Source organism: Ixodes scapularis, unplaced genomic scaffold (genome assembly GCF_016920785.2).
Source record: "Ixodes scapularis isolate PalLabHiFi unplaced genomic scaffold, ASM1692078v2 PGA_scaffold1__304_contigs__length_218370807, whole genome shotgun sequence".
Lineage (NCBI taxonomy): Eukaryota > Metazoa > Arthropoda > Arachnida > Ixodida > Ixodidae > Ixodes > Ixodes scapularis.
In genome coordinates this window covers 94,052,924-94,079,939 of record NW_024609846.1, presented here as the reverse complement: position 1 = coordinate 94,079,939, position 27,016 = coordinate 94,052,924, and the positions used below count along the sequence as shown (strand labels likewise).

The window sequence follows — 27,016 nt, the reverse complement described above, 5'->3', positions numbered from 1 at the left end:
CTTCGGCACTGTACTTTGAAGGCATAAAATGTTTCATTATAATCTATAGTCATGTCTGTTCTGTTTAGCAACTTAGTTATCTGATATGACAAAGCAGTGCGGCCATAATTGGTTTTTATTGAAGGCATCCTTCGTTTTGGGTCTCGTAGTTGGTACGGACCTAAACTCGATTTTGGTGTGGAGTATATTCTATGTTTGTGAATCCATTGTAAGAGTTTAAAATAGTATATTTGGTCTGCCTGAAGCATATTATATTTGATGAATAGAGGTTGGGTTCTTATGTTTCTAATATCTCCTTTATAATTTTCGCACATGCGAAGAATCCTCTTCTGCAAGGTGATAAGTTTGACATAGTTCGAATTGATCGTCGTCCCCCAAACTAAGATACCGTAACTGATTTTATAGTAGACCAAAGAATAGTACAACGTCTGTTTTAGCTAAGTGGGCAGCAAGTTTCGTATTTTATATATACTTCCCGTAACACGAGATAATTCACCTTTGAGTTTATTCACGTGAGTGTTCCATGAAAGGTCCTCGGTAAACCATACACCAAGAAATTTTTGTTCCGACACTTGCTCAAGCACAGTGTCTTCAAATTTTAAGCTTATGGGGCTGCAGTCGAGTTTATTTATTGGCTTAAAAATAATATACTTAGTTTTGATTGTATTTAGTTTTAAAGAATTTGTTTGTAACCAGTTGGATAGCTTCAATAGATAGACATTTGCAGCATTTTCTAGGCATTTTTTCGTCACTCCAGAAAAGAATACGTTGGTATCGTCTGCATACATTATAAGGTCGGGGGAACCGGATATAGTCGTTATATTATTAACATATATAAGAAAAAGAAGTGGACCTAAAATTGACCCCTGAGGGACACCATGCTGTATTTTAAGTCGATTTGACGATTCGCCGTTTTTTAGTACATATTGGTAACGATCCGCAAGATACGTTTCAATTAATTTTAGAGCTACTCCGCGCACACCGTAAATTTCAAGCTTTTTAAGTAAAATATTGTGCTGCACAGTATCAAAAGCTTTACTTAAATCTAAGAAGAGACCAAGAGTAAATAATTTGTTCTCAATATTTTCTACTATTTTATCCTTTATGTTAAGAAGCGCTAGCTCCGCCGATTTTTGCTTTTGAAAGCCGTATTGGGACTTCGTTATTATATTATGCTTCTCAAAAAAACATGTTAATCTATCAACAATGACATGCTCAAATACTTTAGAAAAAACTGGAAGAACTGAGATAGGTCTGTAGTTATTAATGTTTGTCTCACCCCCTCCTTTATACACTGGAGTGACCCTGGCTATTTTTAGCTCGTCAGGGAAATCACCGGACTGAAGCATCTTATTTACTATATTCGATAGAACTGGACTAACTACGGTCACAGTGTACTTAATAGGTAGGGTTTTTATTTCATCTACTCCAGCGGCGACGTCATTTTTTAGGTTTCTGATTATTTTATCAATTTCAAATGGTGTCGGAGTAAGCATAACCGACCCAATTTGGTTTCCCGCGTCAATACAGTCATCTATGTTGGAAGCCCTCCCAGTGTACGCACCCATGCTAATAAAATGTCTATTCATTTCATCGCCAAGTTCTTTCCCAGTGACACGTTTATTATCTATTAGTATTTATTTCAGATTACATCGTGCCTGTTCCCTGTTCGTGAGTTTGTTTACTGTGTCCCACACTTATCTATGGTCATTGTGTATGCGTAGAGGTTCTTTTTGATAGTATTCGCATTTTGCTTTTTTTAGGTCGGCATTAAGTTTGTTTCTGCATTTCTTGAACTCGATAAGCAGCCGCGGATCACGATGCTGAATGAAGGCATGATACTTGGCATTTTTTTGCCTTATTCTTCCATACAGGTCTCTAGTCATCCAAGGCTTTCTCAATTTTTTACATTTCACTCTACGTTCCTGAAGAGGGAAAGCTGCATTATAGTACTGTCTGACTTTCATCAGGAATATTCTATAGGCATTTCTAGGATTGCACTCAGCATAAACGTCATCCCACGTTTCCTCTTCCATAAGGCAGCCGAAAGTTCTTAGCGTTTCCTCATTAATGGTGCGATGCCAAAACGTCTCTATGTCTTTGTTATTTTCTCTAGCAGAGGAGGACTCTAGGCAAAAGATTGGAAGATGGTCACTAATATCACACATGATTGCACCTGCTGTAATATGACGAGTATCGGTATTTGTTATGCATACGTCAAGGTACGTGGCAGTGTCTGCAGTTATTCTAGTGGGCAATGTTATCAAATTGCTGCAAGCATACTGGTTGACAATATCACGAAAATTTTGAGCGTGAAGGTCATCTGAAATTGTGTCTATATTTATGTCGCCAAGAATAAAGAATGGCACAGATAGCGATCCCAGGAAAGACAGTGCATCATCAAGAAAGGTCATGAATTCATATATATTACCCGAAGGTGGCCTGTATAAAGCAAGAACAACAGTATTTGATAGTTTAACACACAAGCTTTCAATGTTTGCATCAATTTTGGACAAGTCATCTACAACCTCATGCTGTAGTTTATCTTTAATATAAATAGCGATACCCCCACCCCTTTTCTTATCTCTGCTCATGATTTCGCACTTATAACCGTCCATGATTGGCGCCATGTCCTCTTTTGTCAGCCAGGTTTCCGTAAGTGCCATTACATTAAAGTGCACATTCAACGAATGCAAAAATATTTCTAGGTTATCAACTTTATTCTTTATGCTTCTTATATTTAAATGAATTGCTGAAAGTTGGCGTTTACCTTCTTTGTACTTTTTATTGAACGCATTGTAGTCATAATAATAACAATCGGGTAGGGCAGTTTCCATTATTGAAGTGTCGTGTGCACTCCAAAGTACTAGCTTATAGTTTAATTCACAATTTTCGCCACATCAAACATGCCAGCGATTCGGACTGCGTTGGCATGTTCATCCTTTCGCGCAAACACTTTTCCCCCAGATGACCACACAAATTTCCACCCAACAAGTTTCTTTTGGGCGATCGCAGCTCCCAGTAGCTTTTTATTTGCACCCGTTAAATGCTCATTCACATATATGGGGCTGGGGCTTCCGCCATAGTCAAGGTCTTTTGTTGTCAATCTTTGTTTTTTGCTCTTCTGCAAGACCGCATCGCGTTTGGACCGTCGCACGAAGCGGACGATTATGTTTTTTTCTGTTGTTCTGAATGTGGGTACGCGATGGCACACATCAATCTCAGAACCTGAGATTGATTCGTTCAGAAGCGTCCCTATTCTTTGAACTATGTCGTATGCATCACCTTCCTCTGGTACGCCCTTTATCTCGAGGTTGTTGGACCGCTGATACTGTTCTAGTTCTTCGATTTTAGCATTTAGCTTACGGTTTTCAGCGATCAATTCTTCATTTTTTTGGAATACGTTCTGGACCTCTTTCCGAAGTTCCTTCATTTCGTTTTTAATCTCGGCCAGTCATTTCAAATTTGCGACGAGTCACTCGTTGTACATGAGGAATTCAGCCAGTGCAGTACAATTCCGCTAGCCTGGCGTCTTCAACGTGCTTTTTATTGGAGATGACTGTCGGCATATACGAATATGAGGTCCAACAGTCCCTCTCATTGGCCCGGAGGTTTATGGCTTCGCAGCAACAGCAAGATCTATCGACGTTAAAGAGGAAGACGAAGACCCATTAACGTTAGTTACTTCGGCAGATGTTCAAAACCTTGGTTCCCGGCAGCGGCGTACCAACTTGTTTTTCAGTGTGTGTGTGTGTGGGGGGGGGGGGGGGCAAATCAGACTTCCTCTCCCCTCCTTAGGGCCGGAGGGTGGTGCCCTTGGTATCCCTTGGGCGCCGCCGGCAGTGTTTGACCTGCCCAGTGGCGGCTGTTTCACGGGGGGGGGGGGGGGGGGCAAAACACATGCCTTGCCCCCCCCCCCTCTGAGAACTGGGGGGGGGGGGGGGGGGGAGGGGGGCAAGCGCCCCTTGCCGCCCCGGTTGGTACGCCCATGGTTCCGGGTCTTTGAGAGGGCCCCTGTCGAGCGATGGTGTTGCGGATTGTCCCTGTAAGTGCATTGTAGATGGAGCACGGCCTCTCCGGAGTTAGAAACAAAAGCCCGCAGGGGCCGTAACATCCATCGTACTGGCATGTTATACGCCCACGGCTTCCTGGACAACCCAGCAATTCTTGCTTTAGACAGGCTAAGCGATGCCACCAAAAAAATAGCTCACGTTTGAATACTGCAGCCGCCACTTCCAGGCATACCCAATGTTTTTTTCTTGAGTAGCTAGATAGCGCCAAACCAAAGAGCATGGCATGTTGCCTATTCTGAGGTAGATAAATTATTGAACATTCCTCGTACACCGCAGCACTACATCATTATTAGAACAGCGTTGATGCAGCGCTGACTTGATCATAACTCAGCACAGATTCAGTGCCGTATCGGCGCTGTATCACTCAAAGTTAGCCCTTTTTCCAGCGCTGACTAATAGGGCTGAGGCATAGCACCGTGGTGTATGCATGAACTGCTCCATAACGGCACTTTAGACACGCCAGAAGTATCTTTAGCAGCCTGTCGACTGCATAATAAAGCTCACTCCATCCACGCGTTCATAACTCTTCCGCCCGTTCACAGCGACCTCGAGCCATCCAGGACCGAAAGCACGGGGCTATCCAGCCAACACGACGAACGGCCGGGTCACGGGAAAGTCCGCAGGGATTTCCAAACCCGGCCCTGCCATCGCATATCGCGCGTGTCCTCCCTAGCTCCCTCTTTCCCCACGTCACAGATACGCACACACATAAAAGAAGGCAGACACAAGAGCAAAACAAAGAACGGTACGGGATTCGCGGTATCCGAAAAAAGCGGGGCGGTGTCGACTGACCCAGTTTCAAGTGGGCCGATCGCGACGGGGCACCCCCAAATTAATTGCTCGAAATTGATATGTCGGACGACGGCGATTTTAACCCCGTTTCTGGGACGCGCACGTCCCGTTGCTCCCGTTCTCAATTTTTTTCTTATTCATTTCTCGCTAATTCCCATTGTGTTGATTTTTTTGTTTGGTTTTCAGTATAATTGGACTTGGTTCGCGTATTTTCTGGCACAAGCCGGCCACTGCTATAGCTTTGATATCGGTCGATGACGGTCGAGTTTAGTTAAAGGAGCTGTGCAACGATATTCAATTGGAATGTTTTTCTCTCTACACGAGCTTAATGGCACACCTGGGACTCAAGGATACTCACACGCAACGCCATTGTCAAAGAAACTCCTATGTTGCGGTGTAATTTCAAGGACAAAAGCGATCATTTTCATTCAATCTCTCCTTTGCAAAATTTGATGACGTAACTCGGGGATCGCAGTACACCCAAGTGACGATATTTGAATGCGGTTCATAGATTGGACCCGAGCATTGCGTGGGCACTCGACTTGGGCTCGTGACAATTGCTAGCTCGAGGAGCATTCGGGTTGTGAGCCGTGTCCAATCGCTGCAACGATGACAACAGCCGAGCCATAACAACGTCTGGAACTCAGCGCGTGTCCTGCGCTTTGCCAACCCCAGCGCGTGGCTATGATCAACACTGGCGGCATATAATCGGCTCCAGATCACGTGGCCGCTTGTTCTGGGTGCGAGTTGAGGGGGTGAACGCTGCTCGTTTTTCTTTAATTTTTTTCTGGGACTTCTATTGCGTGGGGTGAAAAACGAACGCCTGTTTCATAGGTCATTAACGTTAGGGATCCGTTTTAAGCGGTATTTGCGCAAAGTACAAAAATTGTTGCATCGCTCCTTTAAGGCAAATAAAGTTGCGGAATAAATAAAATTAAACAAAGTTTGTCAACATGTTTAGTCAGGAACGATTCGGAGTTCTGCTTTGTCGCACCAATGACAACGATAAAATGATTGTTTCAAACAGAGTGAAAAAATATAATATTAAAAACGTCAGAATAGCTGCCATCTCGATGGCACAATGAGGAAGCGTGCGTTCCATCTAGTACTTCTGTACGGAGAGTGATAGAACTACAAGAGAGGAATAATAAAATTCAAATTCACTGTCTCTTCAGAATTTCCCAAGGGGGTTTTTAAAACGCCCGTGTTCCCGTCCGTCCGAAACCATAACCCGTCGCGCAAATTACACACCGCACTGAACGGATTGTCGGTGAACTGGCGGTAAAACTGGCCGCTGACCAATCGCAGCAGACGACGTTGTCCCGGTTCCTTAATCCCGCGATGTAGCATAGGGACCCTGGAGACCGCACACAAAACACTTGATGCAAAAGAGAACTCCACTTCTAGCAGTGATTCGCTATTGTCATCACGGAAAATAGATGGACTTCCACCGCAAGAACTGCTCACACTTCACCACGGTCTCATTCTTTCGATGATTCTATACAGCGCTCCAGCAATTATTGTAGGAACTTACCGGTTGTCCTGCTTGCAACGAATTCATCGGGTTGCTCTACGCCAATGTCTTGGTCTGCCAAAGCCAAAGACCAAACAATCGACATGCACATTCAGCTAAAGGCGACGAACCAAGTAACATGGATCTCCATTGGCATTGTCTTTCTTAACCAACAACATGAGACGTTTGACTTCGCAAAGAGGTCAACATGTATGGGAATTTGATCAGTATATAGGTCCGCTTAAAGAACACCATCCTCCCTTGCCCCCTTATAATAACCGGGATATGGGCCGTTTGTCGAAAGACAATTTGTAATAGGGCAACTCGTAGCAGGGCGATTCGTCACATAGGGCAATTTGTCATAGGGCGATTCGTCACTGGGAAAACTCGTCGAAAAACCGGAGATAGTAGGGAGTTTTAGTAGACCGTGTTTCCCCCTCCGCTACGAAGAAACCGCCACTGCGCCTGCGCGCCGATGGCCTTGGCTGTAGATTCCCGGGTAGCGGAGGGGCTTAGCGGAGGGGGACACACGGTCTACTAAAACTCCCTAATGTTCGAAGATCTCGTTGTCCACGCACTAGCTTTTTAGCGTTCGGTCGCTTTTGTTATTCAGCTTCCGTGCAGTGTCCAGTTTAGAAAGTTTAGTCTTTGGTTTCCTTTTATGCTGATAAACATTTTAGGGCATAATTCAACGCTTGGTGGAATGCCGCGGATCAACAACAGTGTGGAGGCATTGCGCTACGGGCTACAGGTAATTGTTGATCATATTCTTTATCCACCTTATTCCTCGCGCACGCGCAATCGGCAATTTTAATTTCTATTTATAATGCCCCCGATATAATTTGGCAGATCAACGTAAGTTGTGCTTCATCGAATCTTTGGGCGTTCCTCAAGTCCCTAAAAGAGAGCAAGCTATGACGGAAATGAAGCCCAGCCAAGCTGCGAGCGGGGGGGGGGGGGGTCATCTCCACGAGAGCGTCGGCGAAAGCAGGCAGCATACGCCAGGCGACTTGGGGCGATTTTCCATCGCTATGACGGGAGCGATAACATGGACATCGTCGAGGCATGTGCTGAGAATACATCGTTGTGAAAAGATATCCCATCGGTAGAGTGACGTGAAAAAACTAAACTTGTATTTAACGTACTTAAATAAGTTTTATTTATTTATTTGTTAACGTGAAACGTTCTTTAGCTCTTCACTTGAGTTTTACGGTGACGTGCCGTGGCACGTGCATTGCGGAGTCTATGTCTGTGTCTGCGCAGACACAGACCGCGCATGCGCCACACAGAAAGGGGCTGCGCATGCGCGATAAAGAATGTAGCTCGTCCACGCCCACTGTCAACTTCAAATTTTAGAATTAGAGAGAAGAGAAAGGTAAATCCCAGATTCACGAGCTCTTCCTGCTGCCGTTCTTTCGAAGGCGTCAGTAGAACGACTCTTCAGCGTCGTCGGAGATGTATTCTCAAGCAAGAGCGGGGAAACATAACTGATGAAATCTTCGAGAGGCAGCTAGTGCTTAAGTGCAACGACTGCTAAACTATGAAACAAAAGCAGTCGTCAAAGTAACGAGAAAAGTAACTCGCTACTTTTGAGGTAAAGTAACACATTCTTTTTTGTGAATCGGTAGCGGGCAACGTATTCAGTTACTTTTCGAGCAAGTAACGAGTAACGGTATTTAGTTACTCTTGGGGGGTAACGTGTACATGCCTGTTACATATATACTATATTTTTGAAGCAAAAAAAAAAAAAAAGAATACCGACCCCGACACGCGTGTTCGATTTCAAAACGTTTCTGACAGGTAATGCATGCGACACACGCCTTGCGTGCTTAACACTGCACCAAACTTTGATGGAAGAGCGCAAGTTTCATTCGATGTTTCGACTTGAGGCATGTCTTCGTCAGTAAAATAAAAACAATGGGCTAGCAAAGATTAATAAGAGAAAGGTTTGTACTGTAAAAACAAATACCAGAGTTTAATACGACGTTTAAAGACTAACGAACTTCAAGGGAGCTCAAACAACTGTTCGCTGAAGAGTTCGCTCACGTGTGCATATCGGTGCTTGCTAGAAGAAAAGTAAAGAAAGCTTGTGACGACAAGAAAGGAGGAGCTCGGACATTGAGCCCGCCGTCTGAACCTCGCCCCTAAGCGATTCTTGGCGATTATTAAGCGCACACAGTTAAAAAAGTTTGCGAAAAAAAAATTGTTTTTATTCGTCTTTATTTAAAGAAACAGGCACACGAATTAAACGACCTAACACATCATTTCGTTCTCCAACACTGCAGGCCTCGCTACGAAGACACACAATAGAGATCATATATCGTTTCTTTTTGAGAAAGATTAAGATCACAAAGGTACATACATATTATATAGAGGCTTTACACACGGGCCAGAATACAGTCGCCATTGCTGACCTTCTCTTGTTTTACCGAGATACCGAGCCACTGAAGCGGGTGTTGACGAGCCTCCAGAAAGGCCAATGCTGGGAAGAAGGACACAATGGAATCTAAGATGGCAAAAACCTAGACTGCTGTGGTAATGACGAAGCGAAGAAAATGGAATAAGAGGAAACAAAAACTGAAGGTCAGTTAAGGCGGCGCCCATGCACAACTGCTGCAAAGCGTCTATATGTATAGACCAACTCGACTCTCTGACGTCACGCCACTGCGGTGGCGCTGCTGTCGGTTCTGCGCATGCGCAGATGCTTCGCCTCGGACGAATCAGGTTTCTGCGCGCGCAGTGCCTACACCCTGTGCGGGCAAACGCGGGCTTGTTTGTAAACAGTGTGTTGGTCGATATCGGGGATCATCTAACGATGACGTCATCCACATGCCTTGTCTTTTAAGGTACCGATCGTGTACACCGTTTTAGTTTTTACAAATCCATGGCATGGCGTGCTGGGGACATGCAACGATTTTTGTACTTTGGGCAAAGTGTGCTTGGAACGGATCCCTGACCCATGAAACACGCGTTCGTTTTTTAGCCCACGCAATAGGAGTCGCAGAAAACATTAAAGAAAAACGAGCAGCGCTCACCACCTCAACTCGGAGCCAGAACAAGCGGCCACCTGGTCTGGAGCTGATTATAGGCCGCCAATGTTGATCCTAGACACGCGCTGGGTTTGGCAAAGCACAGGACACGCGCTGAGTTCCGGACATTCTTATGGTTCGGCTATTGTCGTCATTGCAGCGATTGGACACGGGCCATTACCCCAACGTATCTCGAGCTATCGACTATCACGAGCCCAAATCGAGTGCCCATGCAATGCTCGGATCCAATATATGAGCCGAATTCAAATATCGTCACTAGGCGGTACTGCGACCGCCCAGCTACGTCATCAAGTTTCGCGAAGGAGAGATTGAATGAAAATGATCGCTTTTGCCCTAGAAATTACATCGCAACAAAGGAGTTTTGTGGCCAGTGGCGTTGCGTGCGAGTATCCTGGAGCCCCACTAGTGCCAGTAAGCTCGTGTAAAGTGAAAAAAAAAAAAAAAAACATTCCGATTGTATATCGTTGCATCGCTCCTTTAAGTGGTCGGAAATTTGCGATAGGAAAATAGTGACCGACGAAAGCAATGCATACGCGAGGCTGAATGACGCAAACTACCGGGAACGGTATTATAGCCTGCGTCATTCGGAAAATAAATTATGGCTTGAATGAGGTAATGGTTAGCTCCGAAAATTTGGTATGCGGTTCGGACCCGCTCGGGTTTTACGTTTAATTGGACGGAGACTGAGCGTTCGGTGATGTGTAATTTGTTTTTGTAATATTTTTTTTTTCTTTCGGGGAACACGTTGTGTATGGTGTCACCGTTGCAGAAGGGCTCTCTCCCGCTGACCGGCGTTAGGGATAATAGGGACCAGACTTGTACACGTTACTGAAAAATAGTAAGGAATTACATTTACAATTACTCAAGGCTAAATTTTAATTTATTGCAATTACATTTACCCTCTCATAAAAGTAAGTGACCGTTACCCCAAAAAGTAATCCGACTTTCGATTCATGGTTTTGCGCAAAAAAGACGGCATTCATGGTTTTGCGCAAAACCACGAATCCAATCGTTCACCAACTCGCCCAACAACAAACTATTTTACAATCCGACTTTCGTGGAGTTACTTTCAACATTATTGTATTCAATTAAGAAACAAAGGGAAGAGGGTTATTCAAGTCCTTATTGTTGCAACCTGTTCCATTTAATGACAGTTGACTCTCGAAAGTCTCGTCAGACATTTTGCGCTATTTCTTATTGAAGATGTCGACTGTTACGCTGAACACTCTTTGAACTGAGGCACTGGATGGGAGTGGCACATTGTGCCGCACGAATGATTCATGCTCTGCATTAAGCTTTTTCAGCGAAGCAATGGAAGTACTAGTTACCTCGAAGATAGAGCAAAGCTTCTTCACTGCAGCCGTTGCCTGATATTCGAGAGTTTTAGTATATCGTTCCAATACCTCCATACCCCCGATAACGATATGATTAATGCGCAAAGGCGGCGGCGGAGTATCGGGTATCGTTATCGGAGTCATCGGACCAATCTACTAAAATTCTCCATTGTCGAAATCGCGAAGCTGTAGAAGTCACAATACATCTAGCCAAAACTAGGATAAGAATTGATTTATGTCCATCTTATTATACCGGCATATACTGCCAGACAATAGCAAAACATAGTTGTACCAGTAAGGTATTATCGATATTCTTCTTCCTTTGGTTCTGAACAGGTCGAGCCTCGGTCGAGACGTTGGTGAATAAAAAAAAAAAAAAGACACTCATAACAACAATTAATTAGAACGTCGGTTAAAACAAGGAAATATAAACACATGTTTGCCGTGTATACCTTTCTTGGTGCCGTTCGAAAACGCACGGAGCACGAACCGACTGCAGTTTACTCCGGTCTCCAGAGAGACGTTCGCTGATGCCACGGGCAGCGAAGGGCGGCATATGAGTAAGCCGCGCTATGGTTTCCACTCACGAGTTTCCCTCTCTTCTCAAGCCCAGAATATCAAATCTACGTCAGCCACCATTATGTTTTATTTGTAAAAATATCTGCTTGAGATAAGATGCGTCCTGCTGGGGCAAAAACAGGAAGAAGAAAGGAAGACTATTACCATTAGGGATGCCGCGAACTTTTTTCGAATCGAAGTTTCGATGATCGAATCAAGCGGTTCGAAAGGTTCGAAAGATTTCGATTTTTCGAATTGTCTACATCGTAAAATTCGACGGAAGTCGAATTTCCGAACTTTTTAAGCTAAGAAGTTCGACGCTTTTCGAACCGTCGAACTTATTACGCTAAAAAATTCGATCTTTTTCGAACTTTCGAACTTATTGCGCTGCAAAGTTCGATGCTTGTCGAACTTCCAAACTTAACTGACCAAAAAATTTGATGAATTTCGAACTTTCGAACTTATTTATCAAGAGAATTCGAAAAGTTTCGAACTTTCGAATCCTGAAAAGTCAGAAGTTCGACGACCTTCGAACTTTTAGGGTAAAAGTTCGACGTCCGTCGAACTTCGAAAGACCGGCGGACGGTTTCATTTGAATTCAAGTAGTGAGGTACATTCGTAATATTTTTTTCTTTAACTTTTACACGCGGTGCTGCGTTCCTTACGAAAGACAATGCCGTTTGTTTCAATGTTCTGGCATGCTTAGTTTTAAAGAAATAAATTCCCGAAGGGGCGATGAAAGACGACGGGTTTTTGACGATTATCGTTTGTGCCATATTTGAAGCGCGCTGTAGCCGAAGCTATTTATGGTAGAGATGTTATACTTTTTTAAAGAATGATCTATGTATAGCCTAGGTAAGTGCCGTCTTAAGATGTGATAATTGTTATTCAACGTGAGTTTCGAAGAAATGTCCAAACATGTATCTACATGCAATTATGCCCTAAACTTGATATTTATTTGCGTCTAAGTTGTTTGAGGTATCGCATTTAAATTAACACCACGGACAGTACATATCATTGCCATCTGCAGAATACAAAATAATGCATTTATTGTTTTTTCACGTAATTAACTCATGGGAGAAGATTTCTAATAGTGTTCAAGTTCAGCACGTCATTAAAAGAAAACATTTTTTTTTTCGCTTCACGTTCCTGGGACGTGTTTCTTTTAGCCTGTACACATTTTAGTAAAAGAAACTTGTTTCGAAGTTCTGAACCTCTGAATATACAAGAATACAACACTTCAGACGAATTCTTGATAGTTTTTTTTTTTTTTTTCTCCAGCTTTTTATCCCCGCATTTATTCTTTTTTTTTTTTTTTTTTTTTTTTTTTTTACTATTGGCACAGGTATTTAGGTTGAAAAGACATAGCTTTGAACTTCCGAACCACTAAGCATGTGACGAGTAGTGCCTTCTGACAACGAGTTTCTAACAATGACCATCTACGCAATATTGTATGCAGTGAAGAGCAACATAAATAATTTCAGATTAAAATTAGCTCGACCACGTCCTCTTTCCCCGTATTGTTTTCTTTAACAGTCCAAAATATCTGGAAGGGGGGAAGGAAACTGAAGCCCCCCCCCCCCTCCCCCCGCTACCCTCTTTCCCCCCGTTTTTCCTCTTCCGACGCCACTCGTATGGTAGAACGCTCCTTGACCTCGAGTTGTGTCGGCTTTTTGCGAGGCGATTCCTCCGTCCCAGAAAATAAACCTCCGGGACAATTACAAACTTAACTTACTAAATGCCAGCGTCATTTGGGCGGCGTTCGATCGGATTACTACCAGCGTGCAAGGGGTGGCGAGGTAGTTTGCCAGGTCGCTACAAGGTTTTTCTGTGCCTCAACCTACTGGTCGCCCCTGGCCGTTTCGAACTGGATGAGTCTCGTGAAACAGTGTGTTCGTGTGATCACTACTGCGTGATGCAGGTTAAAGACCCCCTCCCCCGGGCTGGCAGTCACAATTACTGATCTATGGTCACACGTCACTCTGCACTGCCAAATATTCCAGCACATCCGGGACACTCGTCGTCTCATTTAATTGCCTGACCAACTTCGCAGAATCTAGATATCACACCCTAACTTTTCTAAACTTGATTTTGTGAAAACCAGTGAGTCGTGAAAACGTTATTTGAAACAAACTGTGGAGGAACTTGAAAACCGGACTTCGAACTTTGAAAACTTGGACTAGAAAGGAATTCAAAATCTTCGAAGTTTTTTTTTTTTTTTTTTCGAATTTAGCGATAAAAGAGAATCGAAACCTACGAACTTTTCGAACTTTTTGCAAAAAGAAATTCGAAATCTTCGAATTGTTCGAACTTCATGTCTATAAAAATTCGAAGCGTTCGAAGTTTTCGAATTTTATTTCCAAAGAATTTCGAAATATTCGAATTTATCGAACCTGAAGTAAAAACATATTCGAAATATTCGAATCCGAAATTTTAGAAACCGTGAAAGCTTCGAACTTTTTGAATTCGAAACTCCCCTGTGATCGAAAGTTGCGAATTTTTCGAATTCGAACCTCGGTCGGTACGAAAATATCGAAATTTTTCGAAATCGAACCTCAGTTCGCTTCGCAAATATCGAAACCTTTCGAAATCGAACCTGGGGTGGTTCGCGACATCCCTAATTACCATTTTCGAAATGCTCGCAAAAAGCTGACTCACCAAAAAGGGTGACTGAGATGCAGATAACCTGGCTGGAATTCACAAATAAAGTGGGCCAACCCTAGAAGTTGGACTACAAAAAGTAAGTAGCTTTTAAAACAGGGCCAAATAAGGTGAAAGAAGCAGAAAAAAAGTGAAAGCCGTTTACAACTCCCTGTAACGCCGAATTGGAGCGCAGCTCTCGAGGAGGAGGAGGGAAGGGTACTGAGGGGAGGGTAGACCCCTCCTCCTCCTCCCCTCATTCTTTAATATGCTCTGGGGGTCACCTGACCTCGGGGGAGGGGGTCGCGTGACCTCGGCGGGGGAGTGTCACGTGACTTCAGGGGGGGGGGGTCACGTGACCTTGGGGGGTCCGGTTACTCAAGCCGGAAACAGGCGCCTAAGAGGTGCGCTCTATAAAATATGCATCCTGCCAGTGGCATCACGAGGGCCAGCGGCACCCTGGTCGGTAGCCTGCCCCCCCCCCCCCCCCCCCCCCCCCGCTCTCGTGCAGCCCCCCTTCCTTAGCTTAGCCTCGCTCTTGTGGCCTGCCGCGACACCCCCCTGAGCGCTGCACCCGGGGCGGTCCGCTCGCCCCCCCCCCCCCCCCCCCCCCCCCTTTGTGACGCCACTGCATCCTGTTTTCTAAGAGAAGATAAGTGTGCAGCAACGAACGGGGATGCTTGTGGCAATAACACCTTCACATTGTATCTCATCTCTTTTAGTGGAAGAAAGGGTAAAAGCACAGGCGAGCTGGTGAAGAACTTCCATCGTAGACCGGAGACACGACGAAATAAAAAAAACGGACGAGACAACGTCGCAAAACTTGTCTCGTCCGGTATTTTTTTTTTTTTTTATTTTGACGTGGGTTTGGTTTGCGATGGAAGTTCTTTTAGTGGGTTTTAGGGTAGACGGAGCGTTGTCTCGTGTTGTGACATTATGAAAATGGTCTTAGTCAGTATAACCGAGGACATTGTTAATTCTTGTCCGTGCACGGAGCTTCTCGAAGAGGCACACAATCACTTGGCGTCCTCCTCTCCCCGTCTTCGATCGCAAAAAAAAAAACAAAGGGACTAAAAGAAGCGGATACCACTTGCCCCCCCCCCCCCTCCCCCCCAAACCCATTTTTTTTTTTCATTTTCGTAGTTGTTTATTTAAATTTTTCGACATTGTTGTTAGGGTCTAAAAAAACAGACTCAAGGGCTTAGTGTTGCAAAAAAAAAAAAAAGGCTTTGCGGAACTGAAGTGTGCTAAGCCTCCCTTTGCGCTGGTCAATTCGCGTGACAGTGTCACTGCGCTCGACTTTAGCGAAATAAAAACCATTTCATTAGAAGTGTGTGTGTGTGTGGGGGGGGGGGGGGGGATTGTTTCTGAAAAAAAATGCAATGGATTACAACGAATCCGTTACGTAAAAAATATAAGAGAATTACTTTAAAATGAGAAAATATGTAATTATTCCGTCACTAAATTACTGAAAAATGTAAGGGATTACAAGTAATTTCGTTACTTGTAACAGATTACGTACAAGTCCGCATAGGACCATATCGACGACCAACGATGTTCTTGTCAAAAGTAGCGGTATCAGTCTCTACCGTGAGGAAGTTCTGTGTATCTGTCTCATAGTAGATACCATTACGAACACGCTCGTTCTTTAACTCAACTTTTGCTTGCGCTACGAGTATCAAAAACAGAAACAAATTGCACCAAGATTCACGTATTAAACGCATTCCATGTAAAACTTTTCACGTATATGGCCAAAGTACTACCGCAAATGTTCTTCAATGACGCTCCGATTGTCTAACAAGCCCTTTTAGAGCAGGCTGCTTGCATAAAACACAGTTAACCGTCCACGGCACATCAATACCAATTTCCTCTACCCACACCTTGACCAGCAACGTATTGGTGAGTAACTTAAAAAAGAAAGATGTCTAGGCGCCCGTTTCCGGCTTGAGCGGCGTCGCCGTCGGCGTAACCGCGCGTTGCATTATGGGACGTTTCCCATAATGACGTCGCATGTGACGTCACTCGTGACCCTCGTGACGTCACGAAGGTCACAAGTAACCCGCTCGTTGCATTATGGGACGTTTCCCATAACAACGTCACACGTGACGTCACGTGTGACCCTCGTGAGTCACGAGGAGGAGGGGAGATGGAGGACGGAGGAGGGGGAGGACGAGGGAGGAGGAGGGGAGATGCCAGCTACCCGTTGTGCAGGCAAGTGATATCACCACTCATAAATCACAAAGAGGCACGTATGAAAACGTGGTGTACTCGTCCAAGTAACCAGATACATGGGTACGGGTCTGTACCCATCGATCTATGTCGCATGTCAGACGAAGTTGGTAAGGTGGGTGAGGAGGAGTGGCGAATCCCGTGCGCCGACACCCGGGGTCCCGAGTGAACAATCGCAAAAGAGAGCGACAGAACACGAGAGAAAGAAAGCAACGTTGCCATGGTAAACGCGAAGAGTGAAAACTCAGCAATTAAAACAGTGATATTTTAACGTTGTAAACTAAATTCTGAGCTATTCTAACGCTTATAAAAAGCAATAAAGTCATCACGCTGCATTAACTTCCCTTCTGTCGAAATCTCGGAAATCTGGTGGTTGCGCAGTTTCGTATTCCTCAACCGCGCCCACCCGCGCCCCACCGGCGAAGCCGGGTATATGGTTTAGTTTAGCGTTAACGCGAGGCCGTACATCTGCGCGCTATGCAAAAAGAAAGCTTCGAAAGGAACGCGAATATCTTTCCACCGGTAAGTTCGTGGATTGTTGAAGTTCACGAAACTGCTCTGATAATGTAACCGTGTTAGGGAACCCCGAGGGTCTGCCTCCATGATCCGCCGCTTGCGGCAGCCAGAATGTATGGGAAAATGGCGGACCTTTTCCTCTAGAGTTAGTATGTATGATCTCTATGATTGTGTGCCGCCAAGGACGACAATGTGGGGGTTTAAAGGGTAACTACAAAGAAAAAAAAGTGTATTTTTAAACATCCTAATTGGGACAAGCATGTCGCAAAACAATTTTTTCAACAAAAACAAACTTTTTACAGCAATATTTATTGCACGGGACTGATTTTAGTTTGCGGCTATTTCGACCGCTTTAAGGGTCTTTAAATGGTAAAAAGTTGGAGAAAATTCACTTTTGAGAAAATGGTTTTTCTGGAATTTAGACATACCCACCCAGCTCTGTGCAAAATATTATTGCTCTAATTTTTAAGTATGAAAGAAAAATATAAAGTCTTAATTTTCTATGAACATTCAGTAGGAATACACATACTTCAAGGGCTTTTTTCTCTCTTCACACTTTTTTCACAAGTACCGATGCCTTACAGGCGTTTTCTGAAGTTTGTCTTGGACAATATTAACACGTTTGGTGCCATTTTAATTGCGAAGAAAGGAGCTGTGCGGTGATGCTATTTTTATAGTCTTCCAGCTTAAGAGTTCTATCCAATTAATTACTTTCTTAAATAATGAGAAAGCATCTCTTTTACACTATAATTGCAATCGTTTTTTAGTGACATAACCCTCTCAGTTAAAATCTAAAATAGCATCACCGCACAAATTACACCTTTGTGAATACAGTTGCATTAAAAATTTTGATAATTTACGAATACTTTTCCTCTAACGACCCGTAAGAAATGACCTAATCAAATTAGGCCAATCTCCCATAACTCTGGTTCTAGTAAAGATATTCAATATCTGATTGCATATTTGGAATAGGTGTGAGATGTGTTATACCAGTGTATAATATGATAAGTATTCCTTTATAAATAAAAAAATTACTCTAAAGCCCCACATCACCCCTTAAAGGGACACTGACACCCCCCAAAATTTTTTTTAAATTTTTTGCCAGGCGCTTTATTATGGTGTCGGAGGACTACCCAATTAATATTTTGCAACAGAGTAGCGTATTTTTTTAATAAAGCCAAAAGACGCAACTGCTCGAAACCGAAACCGAAACCCGACGGAGGTCGGAGAAGTGGAGAGAAGAGAGCGAGTGGCGGAAGTCACGTGGCTACACCCGACCTTGCGTTTTTTTTTGTTTTTTTTGTTTTTGTTTTCTCCTCTCCGGTAGCAGACGACACGACATGCGGCGTGCGATGCGGCGTGAGGGAACTGCTCGCCGTGCGATCCTTTTGCAGTTATGTTTGTTCCGCTCGTTGTTCTGTACTCCAAGATGAGTTGTTTTGTACATTGAGGATTTGGAGATGAGTAGTGAGTGCCCGTGGTGAATTTCCATGATCGGCTCCGAAACGAATACACCCAAGATGTTGCGTGAAAAGCTGGCTCACATTTCCTGCATCCGAAAAAAAGTGGCATTGTGCGACAGAGTTTCCGAAAGATCAACGGGATCGGGACCAATGGCTGGCAGCAATTCCTGTAGAACATATACGGGCACCTCGGAAAGCGGAGGCTACCTGATTTATATGCTCCTTGCATTTTGTGGAAAGTGATTACATTGAGTTCGCAGGTGTCAAAACGGAAATCCCAAACCATTTAATTCAGCGAAGTATCGTCCACAACATTTGTTTGTTATTTTTTTGTTTGTTTCTTCAGTGATGATTGTAAAAAAAAGAAAAAGATATGTAAACATCGGAAAATGTTTGAAAAAAAAAAAAAAAGTGTCACAGGGGATCGAACCCGGTCCTCCCGCGTGTTAACCGGACGTCTTTCCCACTGAGCTACTGGGGCACCTCATTTCTGGTGGATCTCTTTCCTTAGTAATTATTCAGCCTGTAAACTGTAAGTTGGAAAGTTTGCTGTCGATTTTTCTCTAGCAAAAGCACTCCCGGGTCGAAGTCGGGAAGCACCACGCTTTGGGGACATTCGCACCTAGTAAAGAAATCGTACGCGTGCATATTCAACTCGAAGTAGACACGTCGTGCTTGACGTTTGCGCGAGCAATGTCTTCAGCCACGAGAAGGGAGCGACGGCTTGGCGACGTCTTCGTGCAAATCGGCTTTGTGGCCGGGCGTGTCGTACGGGATGAATACCAATTCTTTTGATCAGTCCCAAATTTCTCTTTTAACGGTAGACAGAATTCGCCGGTACCGCGAACGACAGTTCTGAAATAGAGGTCCCACGCCCGTCGTCCGCTGCCATCGCCGTCCCCGCGAGTCCCACGATACGCGAAACGACGAACGCACAGAATGCTTCCGGTTGTCTGTGGAACTTTTTTTTCAATCAACGTATTTACAGCTTTTTAGAAGCCACAAAAAATGGGTTTCATATTTTTTTCTATTTTTAATATTGAGTGTGTGCCTTCAGTGACCCACGACTTTGATTAAATTTGGTGGTCGCATCGATACCTTAGAAAATGGCCCGTGACCGCGGAAAAGAGAGTGAGCGAGACTCGAACCGGCCAGTTCTTGATCGGCGGTTTTCGGGCGGAAAGAAACCGAATTTCGAGCCGCAAATTCTGTTCTGGGTAGTTGAGCTCTCATATGTCACGTACAACAAAAAACCTCGGCGAGCATAAATACCCTGTCAGTGTCCCTTTAAGTAAACCCACACTGACCAAGAAACTCCTTTGTTGTGGTATAACTTAAACGACAAAAGGAAGCGCTTGCTTTCAGTCTCTTTCCCGCAAAGCGTGACGACAAACACGGTCATTGCGCGAGCACTTAGTTTGGACTTGTGAGAAGCAATGGCTTGACAAGCATTCGGGTAGTGGTTAGTGTCCAAACCCTGCAATGTCAGGAATGGCCAAATCCTTGGAACTCCAGGCATGCACTGTGCTTTACTGACCCTATCCGGCCAGCACATGGCTATGATAAACATTGGTGGCATATAATCGGCTCCAGGTTACATGGCCACTTGTTCTGGCTGCAAGCGGAGGGAGTGAAGTACACGTAGCAGAGCGCATTGAATGTAGTTTATACAGAAAGAATCAAACACTGAAATGGACGAAGGACAGACACTCACATTAATTTCAATAAGCAACGACACATTTATGGGCTGTCTGAAATACCCAGGCTCGATCTAAAATAGTTCGTAAAAATCAGTGCCTGCACATTGCCATCTTAACTTTTTGTCAAAGGTGTACTTTATAGGTCGGTTTTATTATGCAAAATTGCAAAGCATAGCTCCCTTTTTGTAAAAACAAATAGGGCCAAAAAACTTGCCAGGGCTAACGGCGGACGGTGATGCAGACACCGTCCGTGCAGTCGAGTGGGGGGCACCAAACGGGCCCCGCCACTCGATTCAGTCGTCTGCGTCTTGACCCCACCAAGTATATTTTGGCCCTAATTTTACATAACAGGTCGGTTTTGTAATTTTGCGTGATAAAACTGACCTGTGAAATACACTTTTGACGAAAAGTTTAGATTGCCATGTGCAGGTGCCAATTTTTAAGGCCCATTTTAGATCAAGGTTGGGTATTTGAGACACCCTATATATGATGCACATTGCACTAAGGATACCACTGTGGTCACAGAACAATTGAAGGAAAACGAGTATACTCAGGGGTGGAACTCATGAAAGGTATTTGGGAGCAGCCACGGGAGCAGCTGAAACCGCTGTTTTGGAGCAGGTTGGGAGCAGCTAAAACTGCATTCTGGAGCAGGCTAGGAGCAGCTCAGATCAGTTTCCATTGCACTTCAGCTTGTGTCTTAGACGAGCACGGGAGCAATTTCAATTCTGCTTAGCAGCACAGATGAACATGAGTGGTTAGGGACCTAGGTAGATGGGATAACAGTGTAGCACATGCGAAAACTTGAAACTTTGTGAGCCTTAATGAGAACCAAAAAGCAACTACTATATGTTTCTGAAGATGGTGTCCTTGATATTCTCTGAGTGGCTTTCAGCTGCTCAAAATGCAAATCAGCACTGCTTATCGCACAACCCACACGTGCTCGAAATAGTAATTATATGTGCGAACCTCTTGACGTGCGAAAGCAACGGACGTGCAGTTGCGTGGAGGAACAGGGAAACAAATTTCGAGTTTATCCTATTGTGCAACTCAATACCGAAGCAGCAGACTACAATTAACGGAGTTATCGTATTCAAAGCGATATGCAGGAGCAGACCTACCACTCGGCTAAGAGCTGCTGGCCGGCAAGGTTTCGGATCGGACCGCGTTTCAGTCCTATCAAATCACAATTTATCTTGCAGGAATGCGGTTCCAACTTCTAACGATGAAGTACTAAAAGGAATCTTTTGCTCATTTATTTTCAACTGGCTGACGTACGGATCCTGGGCCGCAGAGCCTCAGGCAATCTGACGCTTAACGACTCGACCTCACCTCGGCCGACTTGCGTAACCGCTTATGGTAGAAGAACAACAATCCAGTCGCAGGTGTAGCACTTCGAATCCGATCCCCGAGTTTTTTTCGCGCGCTTCCGACTAGGGATACACAGGGAGAATAAACAGAACAAAGGATTGCAAGGCCGACCAAGCTAAACGCGCTAATCGTTGCCAATCGAGTCGATAAAAACCGAAACCAAGACAAAATACTTTTTTTTTTTTTTTGGCGCACGTTGTGCGATTTGGTGCATAATGGCGCAAGGTATTGGCTATGGCGCAGTTTCCGTGAAATGGCGCAGGATGGCGCAGACAAATGCGTTTGGCGCGGAATGGCGCAAATGGCGCAGCCGTTCCACCCCTGTATACTAGAAGAATACTACTGCATTCCATACGTGCATAACACCACCCACCACCTGAAGTGTCTCGTCCTGTGAATTGTTTACTGTACCATATTTTCCGGGGTATAAGTTGCAGCTTTTCCAAATATTTTTCTAGGTGTGTCTTATACAACCATGCAACTTATATGCATTTTTTTTTTTTAAATTCAGGGTGCGACGCCATTTTCTTTATGTGCCATGCACCATCTTTCGTCGAGCATCATAACTATGCAGCCATAGGTGGTGTTGCCACCTCCAGGAAGCACTGCTGTTTCCGCACTCTCCTACACTTCTCATAACCGACTCAAAAAGCGAGAAATTTTATGGTTTCCCCGAAGGGGATCAATGTGGATAGGCAAGAAAGTGAAAATAAGCTTTTACAGCTTGTTATCCATGTTGCCTAATTCAGCCATAGTTCCATTTTTTGTTTTTATTTTGCTTCAGTTCAGTAACTCTGAAAGGTAAGTGGGCTGGTATACACGCATCGCAGAATATTTTCTCGAGTCTTTCTTTGTTTCCACTTAATGAACAGCTTTCTTCTACCATGCTCCAGCCGTGTTAATACATGCAAAAGGAAGGATTGTGTCTAGCTTATATTTTAGAGGTACCGAAAAAAAAGTATGTCAAGGTTTATCTTTCTGCCTGCGCATCGAAGCTTGCGCCGTCTCCGAGACTTGCCGCCGAACACAAACCTCACCCCAATTGAGGCGCGGCGCCCCTCCACTTTTCTCAAGGAAGGCGCAAGGACGGATAAGCAGCCTAGGCCGCCTATCCGTCGTCGTGATTGGCCAGCGCCGGCCCTCACGTGTTCCTTGAAAAATGATTGGTGTGAGGTTTGTGAATTCAGCGGTTGGCCTAGGCTAGGCCTAGTGGTCCAAAGCTTTGTTCATAAGTGTCTAGCTCGTTAAACTTTCATTCACATGGCGTGTGTTTGCTCGAATAAAGGCCACTACCTTCTCATATTGTGCGTTTTACGTCCTTTTGTTGCAAAACACGCGCGTGGAGTGGCTGCTATACGTCACCGAGTGACGTATTCCAGCCACTCCACGCGCGTCGGAAGAGCGGGAGTTTCAAATGTGGAGAGGCTGTGACTCCGACTAAATTACGTACTGTTGCGTAAATATTGCTAAAAAATTTTTTTTTCGCAGATTTGTTTTGTGACATGTTTGTCCCAATTAGGCTGTTTTAAAACACACTTTTTTTTTTCTTTGCAGTTACCCTTTAAAGGGATACTGCAACGAAATTTCGGCGCTCATTTTTTGGTCTATATGTGTTCAAAAGAGCAGTATCGCATGGAACATACCAATATCTTGTTAAAAATGTCTCGAAAAGGAATTTTAAAACGAATTAAACGATTAGCAAAGAGCACCTGGTGGATGTCGCTAACGCCTCGTTTGTAATGCTCGTCTAGGAACCTTGACAGCTAGTGACGGAGGTTGTCTCGTCTCCGGCCACGACGAGAGAAGGGGGGAAGGAGGAACTCCCCTCTTCCCGAGAATCCCTTTTGTGTGTCGCAGAAGTCGCTATTGTCCCCCTAGAAGACTATAGAAGATTAACCCGTCACTCAAAATTCGTACAAAAGCAGCCGCTTCGGTGGCTGGAACGACTAGGCCATCCTCTCGACGTCAGCCTCGCCGTAGCTTTGCTCGTCTTGAGACGACCTACGTCACGATTGCGTTGGATGTCACGTGCTCTAAGCTGGGCCTTCTCCGAGCGCTTGCCAGGGTGGGCCGTTTATAACGAAAAATACAGCCACCAGGATCGAAATACAAACGTGCGATTGTCATTTACGGATATTGTGGATCATATTCAACCTATCTTTGAACACGACGGGAATATTTCAAATTTCGTTGAAGTATCCCTTTAATACCTCAAGCAACTTATGAGGTATTAAACCCCCAAAAAAGTATTCAGATCTAGGTTCTAGATCAGGGGAGGCCAAGCTGCGGCTCTTCGCGTGTTAAAGTGCGGCTCGTGGCTCCCTCCCCTCCCCCCTTTCCACTTCCACGCCTCCCTCCCGGTCACACAAGCACTTCCCCAAATGGAGAAATGGAACGCGTTTTACATTCAAATAAAATCAAAATGCTTTATTTTTCTCTATTTGGAGAGGGAAGACAAAGAAAAAAGCAACATAACAGTTGCTTGACAGGTCTCCATCTCCCCTCAGCAGCAGCTGAGAAAGACAGGTTGCGGTTTGGTAGTCTTGTGCTACTGCTACCTTATGCACACCGAGTTCTTTTGACTCGGAGAGATCGAAAGTAGTTCGAATTTCGTTACTGCTCTAAACAAAAGTTGGTCGTCGTCGTCCCCCCCCCCCCCCCCCCCCCCCCCGCGACTCTTGGAAGATTCGTGGTTTTGTTTGCGGCTCTTAGAGTGGGTCAGCCTGGCCACCCCTGTTCTAGATCCCAAAATACCATGAACTTAAAAAAAAAAAAAAAATTAATTCTGAGAAAACAGGAAAAGCTTTTCAAAACTGTTACAAACGGCCGGGATATGACTGAATTGATGCAACTATATAAACGGGAACTTCGCGAGTGTAGCACTTACATGTTGTTAGTAACTTATAGATCAAGAAATACCGGTTTAAATACAACTTTTTTTTTTTTTGCAATTTTTGCATTTCATGAAGGGTCTAGGACATTTTGGTGCAGGATGTTTCGGTGCATATCCTTTGAAATCATGGTTACCTTTCATTGTCTCTGAACCTATGTCACATATTTGATTATACTGCTTATACTTACATATTAATACAATATTTCAGTGACCTCTCGGTATGGATGACTCACCATTGCATCCACAAATAATGATTATTTAGGCTTGCTTGTGTCAACTCTCCACTCTGTTGCCAGTATAGGTGATGACTTTCTTATGCCATCGTTTTGTCTTATCTAACCAAACTGATACTTATTATACCTTTAAACTGCATGAACGCCTGTCTAGGAAAACACGTTGCAGTTTTGAAAATTGTATCACTTGTTTAGTTTCTCATACTGACTGCCTTTACAATTGTATTCAGATATCTTTCTGCACATTGAAATGACAATACATTATTGCTGGATCTAAGATGCAATTAGTTTTATTTGTTGAAGTCTACATTTCCTATATTTTTCATAAGACAAAAGCACAGCTAAATTAAGACAAATCTGCAATTCCTATCAATAGATATCGTACCTTTCATGCATCAAAATATTCCAAGTTTACAAAGGTTTGCGATTTCACATGGTGGTACAACTATTCATCTTCCAAACATGTATTTACACCAAAATACCCACGAACTGAAACGTTTGTGCACCAAGAAGATTACACTGAAAGTCCTATGCTGAAACGTCCCACACTGAAATGTCTGGATCCTTTTCAAAATAGGTTCTCTTCTTAATGCACTTTAAATGCGACAGAACTTGATGGAACAACAATTTGAACTGTGAACTTTGGTTTATTAGATACCCTAGCTTCCTACAACTCTAATTCTTGTTGTGAGGAAATCGCCATAAAGCAATCAATCACAGATGTAACAAATTCAGTGGTTGCTGGGAACAAACAAATGCAAAATTATTTAAAATAAGTTTAGGTCATCAAGGTGAAAAAAAAAAGCACCACACATACTATATACAAATCGTGTCCCAAAAACAAGTTACAATACTTAGCATCACGTGTATGACCATTCCTGAAGGCCAGCCAACATGTACAGCATGGTCGCAATCCTTTTGAAGGCACGAAACCAAACACAAATTCGTCACACATCAAATGCCCGGTAGAGTGTGGACGAGGGACAAGCAGCAAATAAGAATGCTCAAACCTCGCCAATTCAAATGCTCCGAAAAAAAAAAGAAAGCAAAGGTAATCCGGAAATAAATAAAAAATATGTAGTACTTCTCGACGTGCCACCCGTTAACCTCGGCAAAACTATCGGGCTCCCAGCCCCGACTTGCCTTGCACAGTGTTTCTGCATCGCTTTCGACAGCAACGCTAAATTGCCACTTTAGAACCTCAAAGCATTGGCTTTCCTTAAAGCAGCATTGTTTGTATTAATAAAAAAAGAAAAATCAAAGAAGGTAAAGAAAGCAGTAAAACACAGAAACAACATAGCAGCATATAAAAAGAATGGTGCCCTCCTTTCAAGTTTCACGAAATACAAAATCCCCCTTCGACAATTTTTTTGCCTGCAAAAAGAGAAAAAAAATATTTTGTTGGGGGATTGTTTTAAATGCCGGTTCACACTTGCATCGCAGCAAATATACCTTTTGCACGCAGAAACTATGAAATTCCATCGTTTCTTTACACCTTGCCATCCTTACTCAATTCGCATACTGATTAGACAGCAAACTTTTTCGTCTGTTCCTCCGTTCGTCTGATAAGATTTTGTTTTGTTTAAGTGTATTATTGGTTCAGTGTACGTTAAGTGCTGTATAGATTGTGATTTTTCTTTTTAATTATTTTATAGCACTGCTGTCTCTGATCTGAACAAGGGCACAGACGCAGCCAAAACGCACTCCAGTGACTTTTTGTCTGCGCTCCCGACATCATAATTGTATGATCTGGTGTCAAATAAATTTGATTTGAAATCAACACTAGAAACAGCGCCATGTACCGCTGCATCGGCAAGGTCGGCGCTATTTCAGTCGCTAACAAACAGTACCAAGGTAGCGCAGTGGTGTATGTGTGAACAGGTTTAAGGTGGAACGAAATTTCCTATACTCCATTTCACTTGAAGTCAGACCTCAGTTGACACCACGATTCGGCTGACTCACTCGAGCTGGGCCAAAAGGGCATCGTCACGGTGCTTGTTGTCCGTAGGTTTGCCATCACCGGCTGAACAAATCACGCGCAGGAAAAAGCGCAGGATATCGAACCATCGATTGCGCGCGATTGGTTCAGTCCATTTTAGCTAACACAGAAAGGTTACGGGCACCGTGACAATGCACTTTTGGCGCTGTTCGATAGACTCCGTTGGATCGTAGTGGTCGGACTTGTGAAATAAAGCGTAGGAAAACAAAGTGTGTAGTGCGATAAAAAAACGAGAGACAAACGCAAGAGCAGCAGGCATTGCAAAAGTCGTTGCAAGACAGAAGACGACATCGCCGACGACAGGACAATGCGCGTCGTTGGAAACAGTGGGCTTCCGAACCGAACGGGACAGTGGGATTTAGGTGCTGGCTGGGGCGGCGCCGGTCCTAGCGCGCTTGAGGGGCGACGGCCCTAGTCACGAGGAGGCGGCACGCCTGTACAGGTACAGGTAGCCCAGATCCTTGGGCGGGCACTCGGAGATGGCCACCTTGTCATCGTTGTAGATGACCCAGCGGCCCTCCTTCAGGATGTGACACACGTAGTGGCCCACCATGGTCGAGGTGCCCATGTGGCTGATGAAGCCCATCAGCTGGTACTCTGCGCAACAGCGGCACGTGCAACGTCACTTTAACGCGTGGGACGAAGAGATTGT

The 27,016-nt window shown here is 44.2% G+C and overlaps 1 protein-coding gene across 2 annotated transcripts in view; it reads right to left on the bottom strand.

Moving 5' to 3' along the window:
- Positions 1 to 24,992: 24,992 nt before the first annotated feature.
- The window catches only part of LOC8036929 (ubiquitin carboxyl-terminal hydrolase 5), a 51,796-nt gene continuing 49,772 nt past the window's right edge, over positions 24,993 to 27,016 (bottom strand). For both annotated transcript variants that reach the window (XM_029979970.3, XM_029979969.3), the window contains exon 20: positions 24,993 to 26,961. In XM_029979970.3, coding sequence (XP_029835830.1) covers positions 26,780 to 26,961 — 182 coding nt within the window. In that variant the 3' untranslated portion in view covers positions 24,993 to 26,779. The remainder of the gene's footprint in view (positions 26,962 to 27,016) is intronic.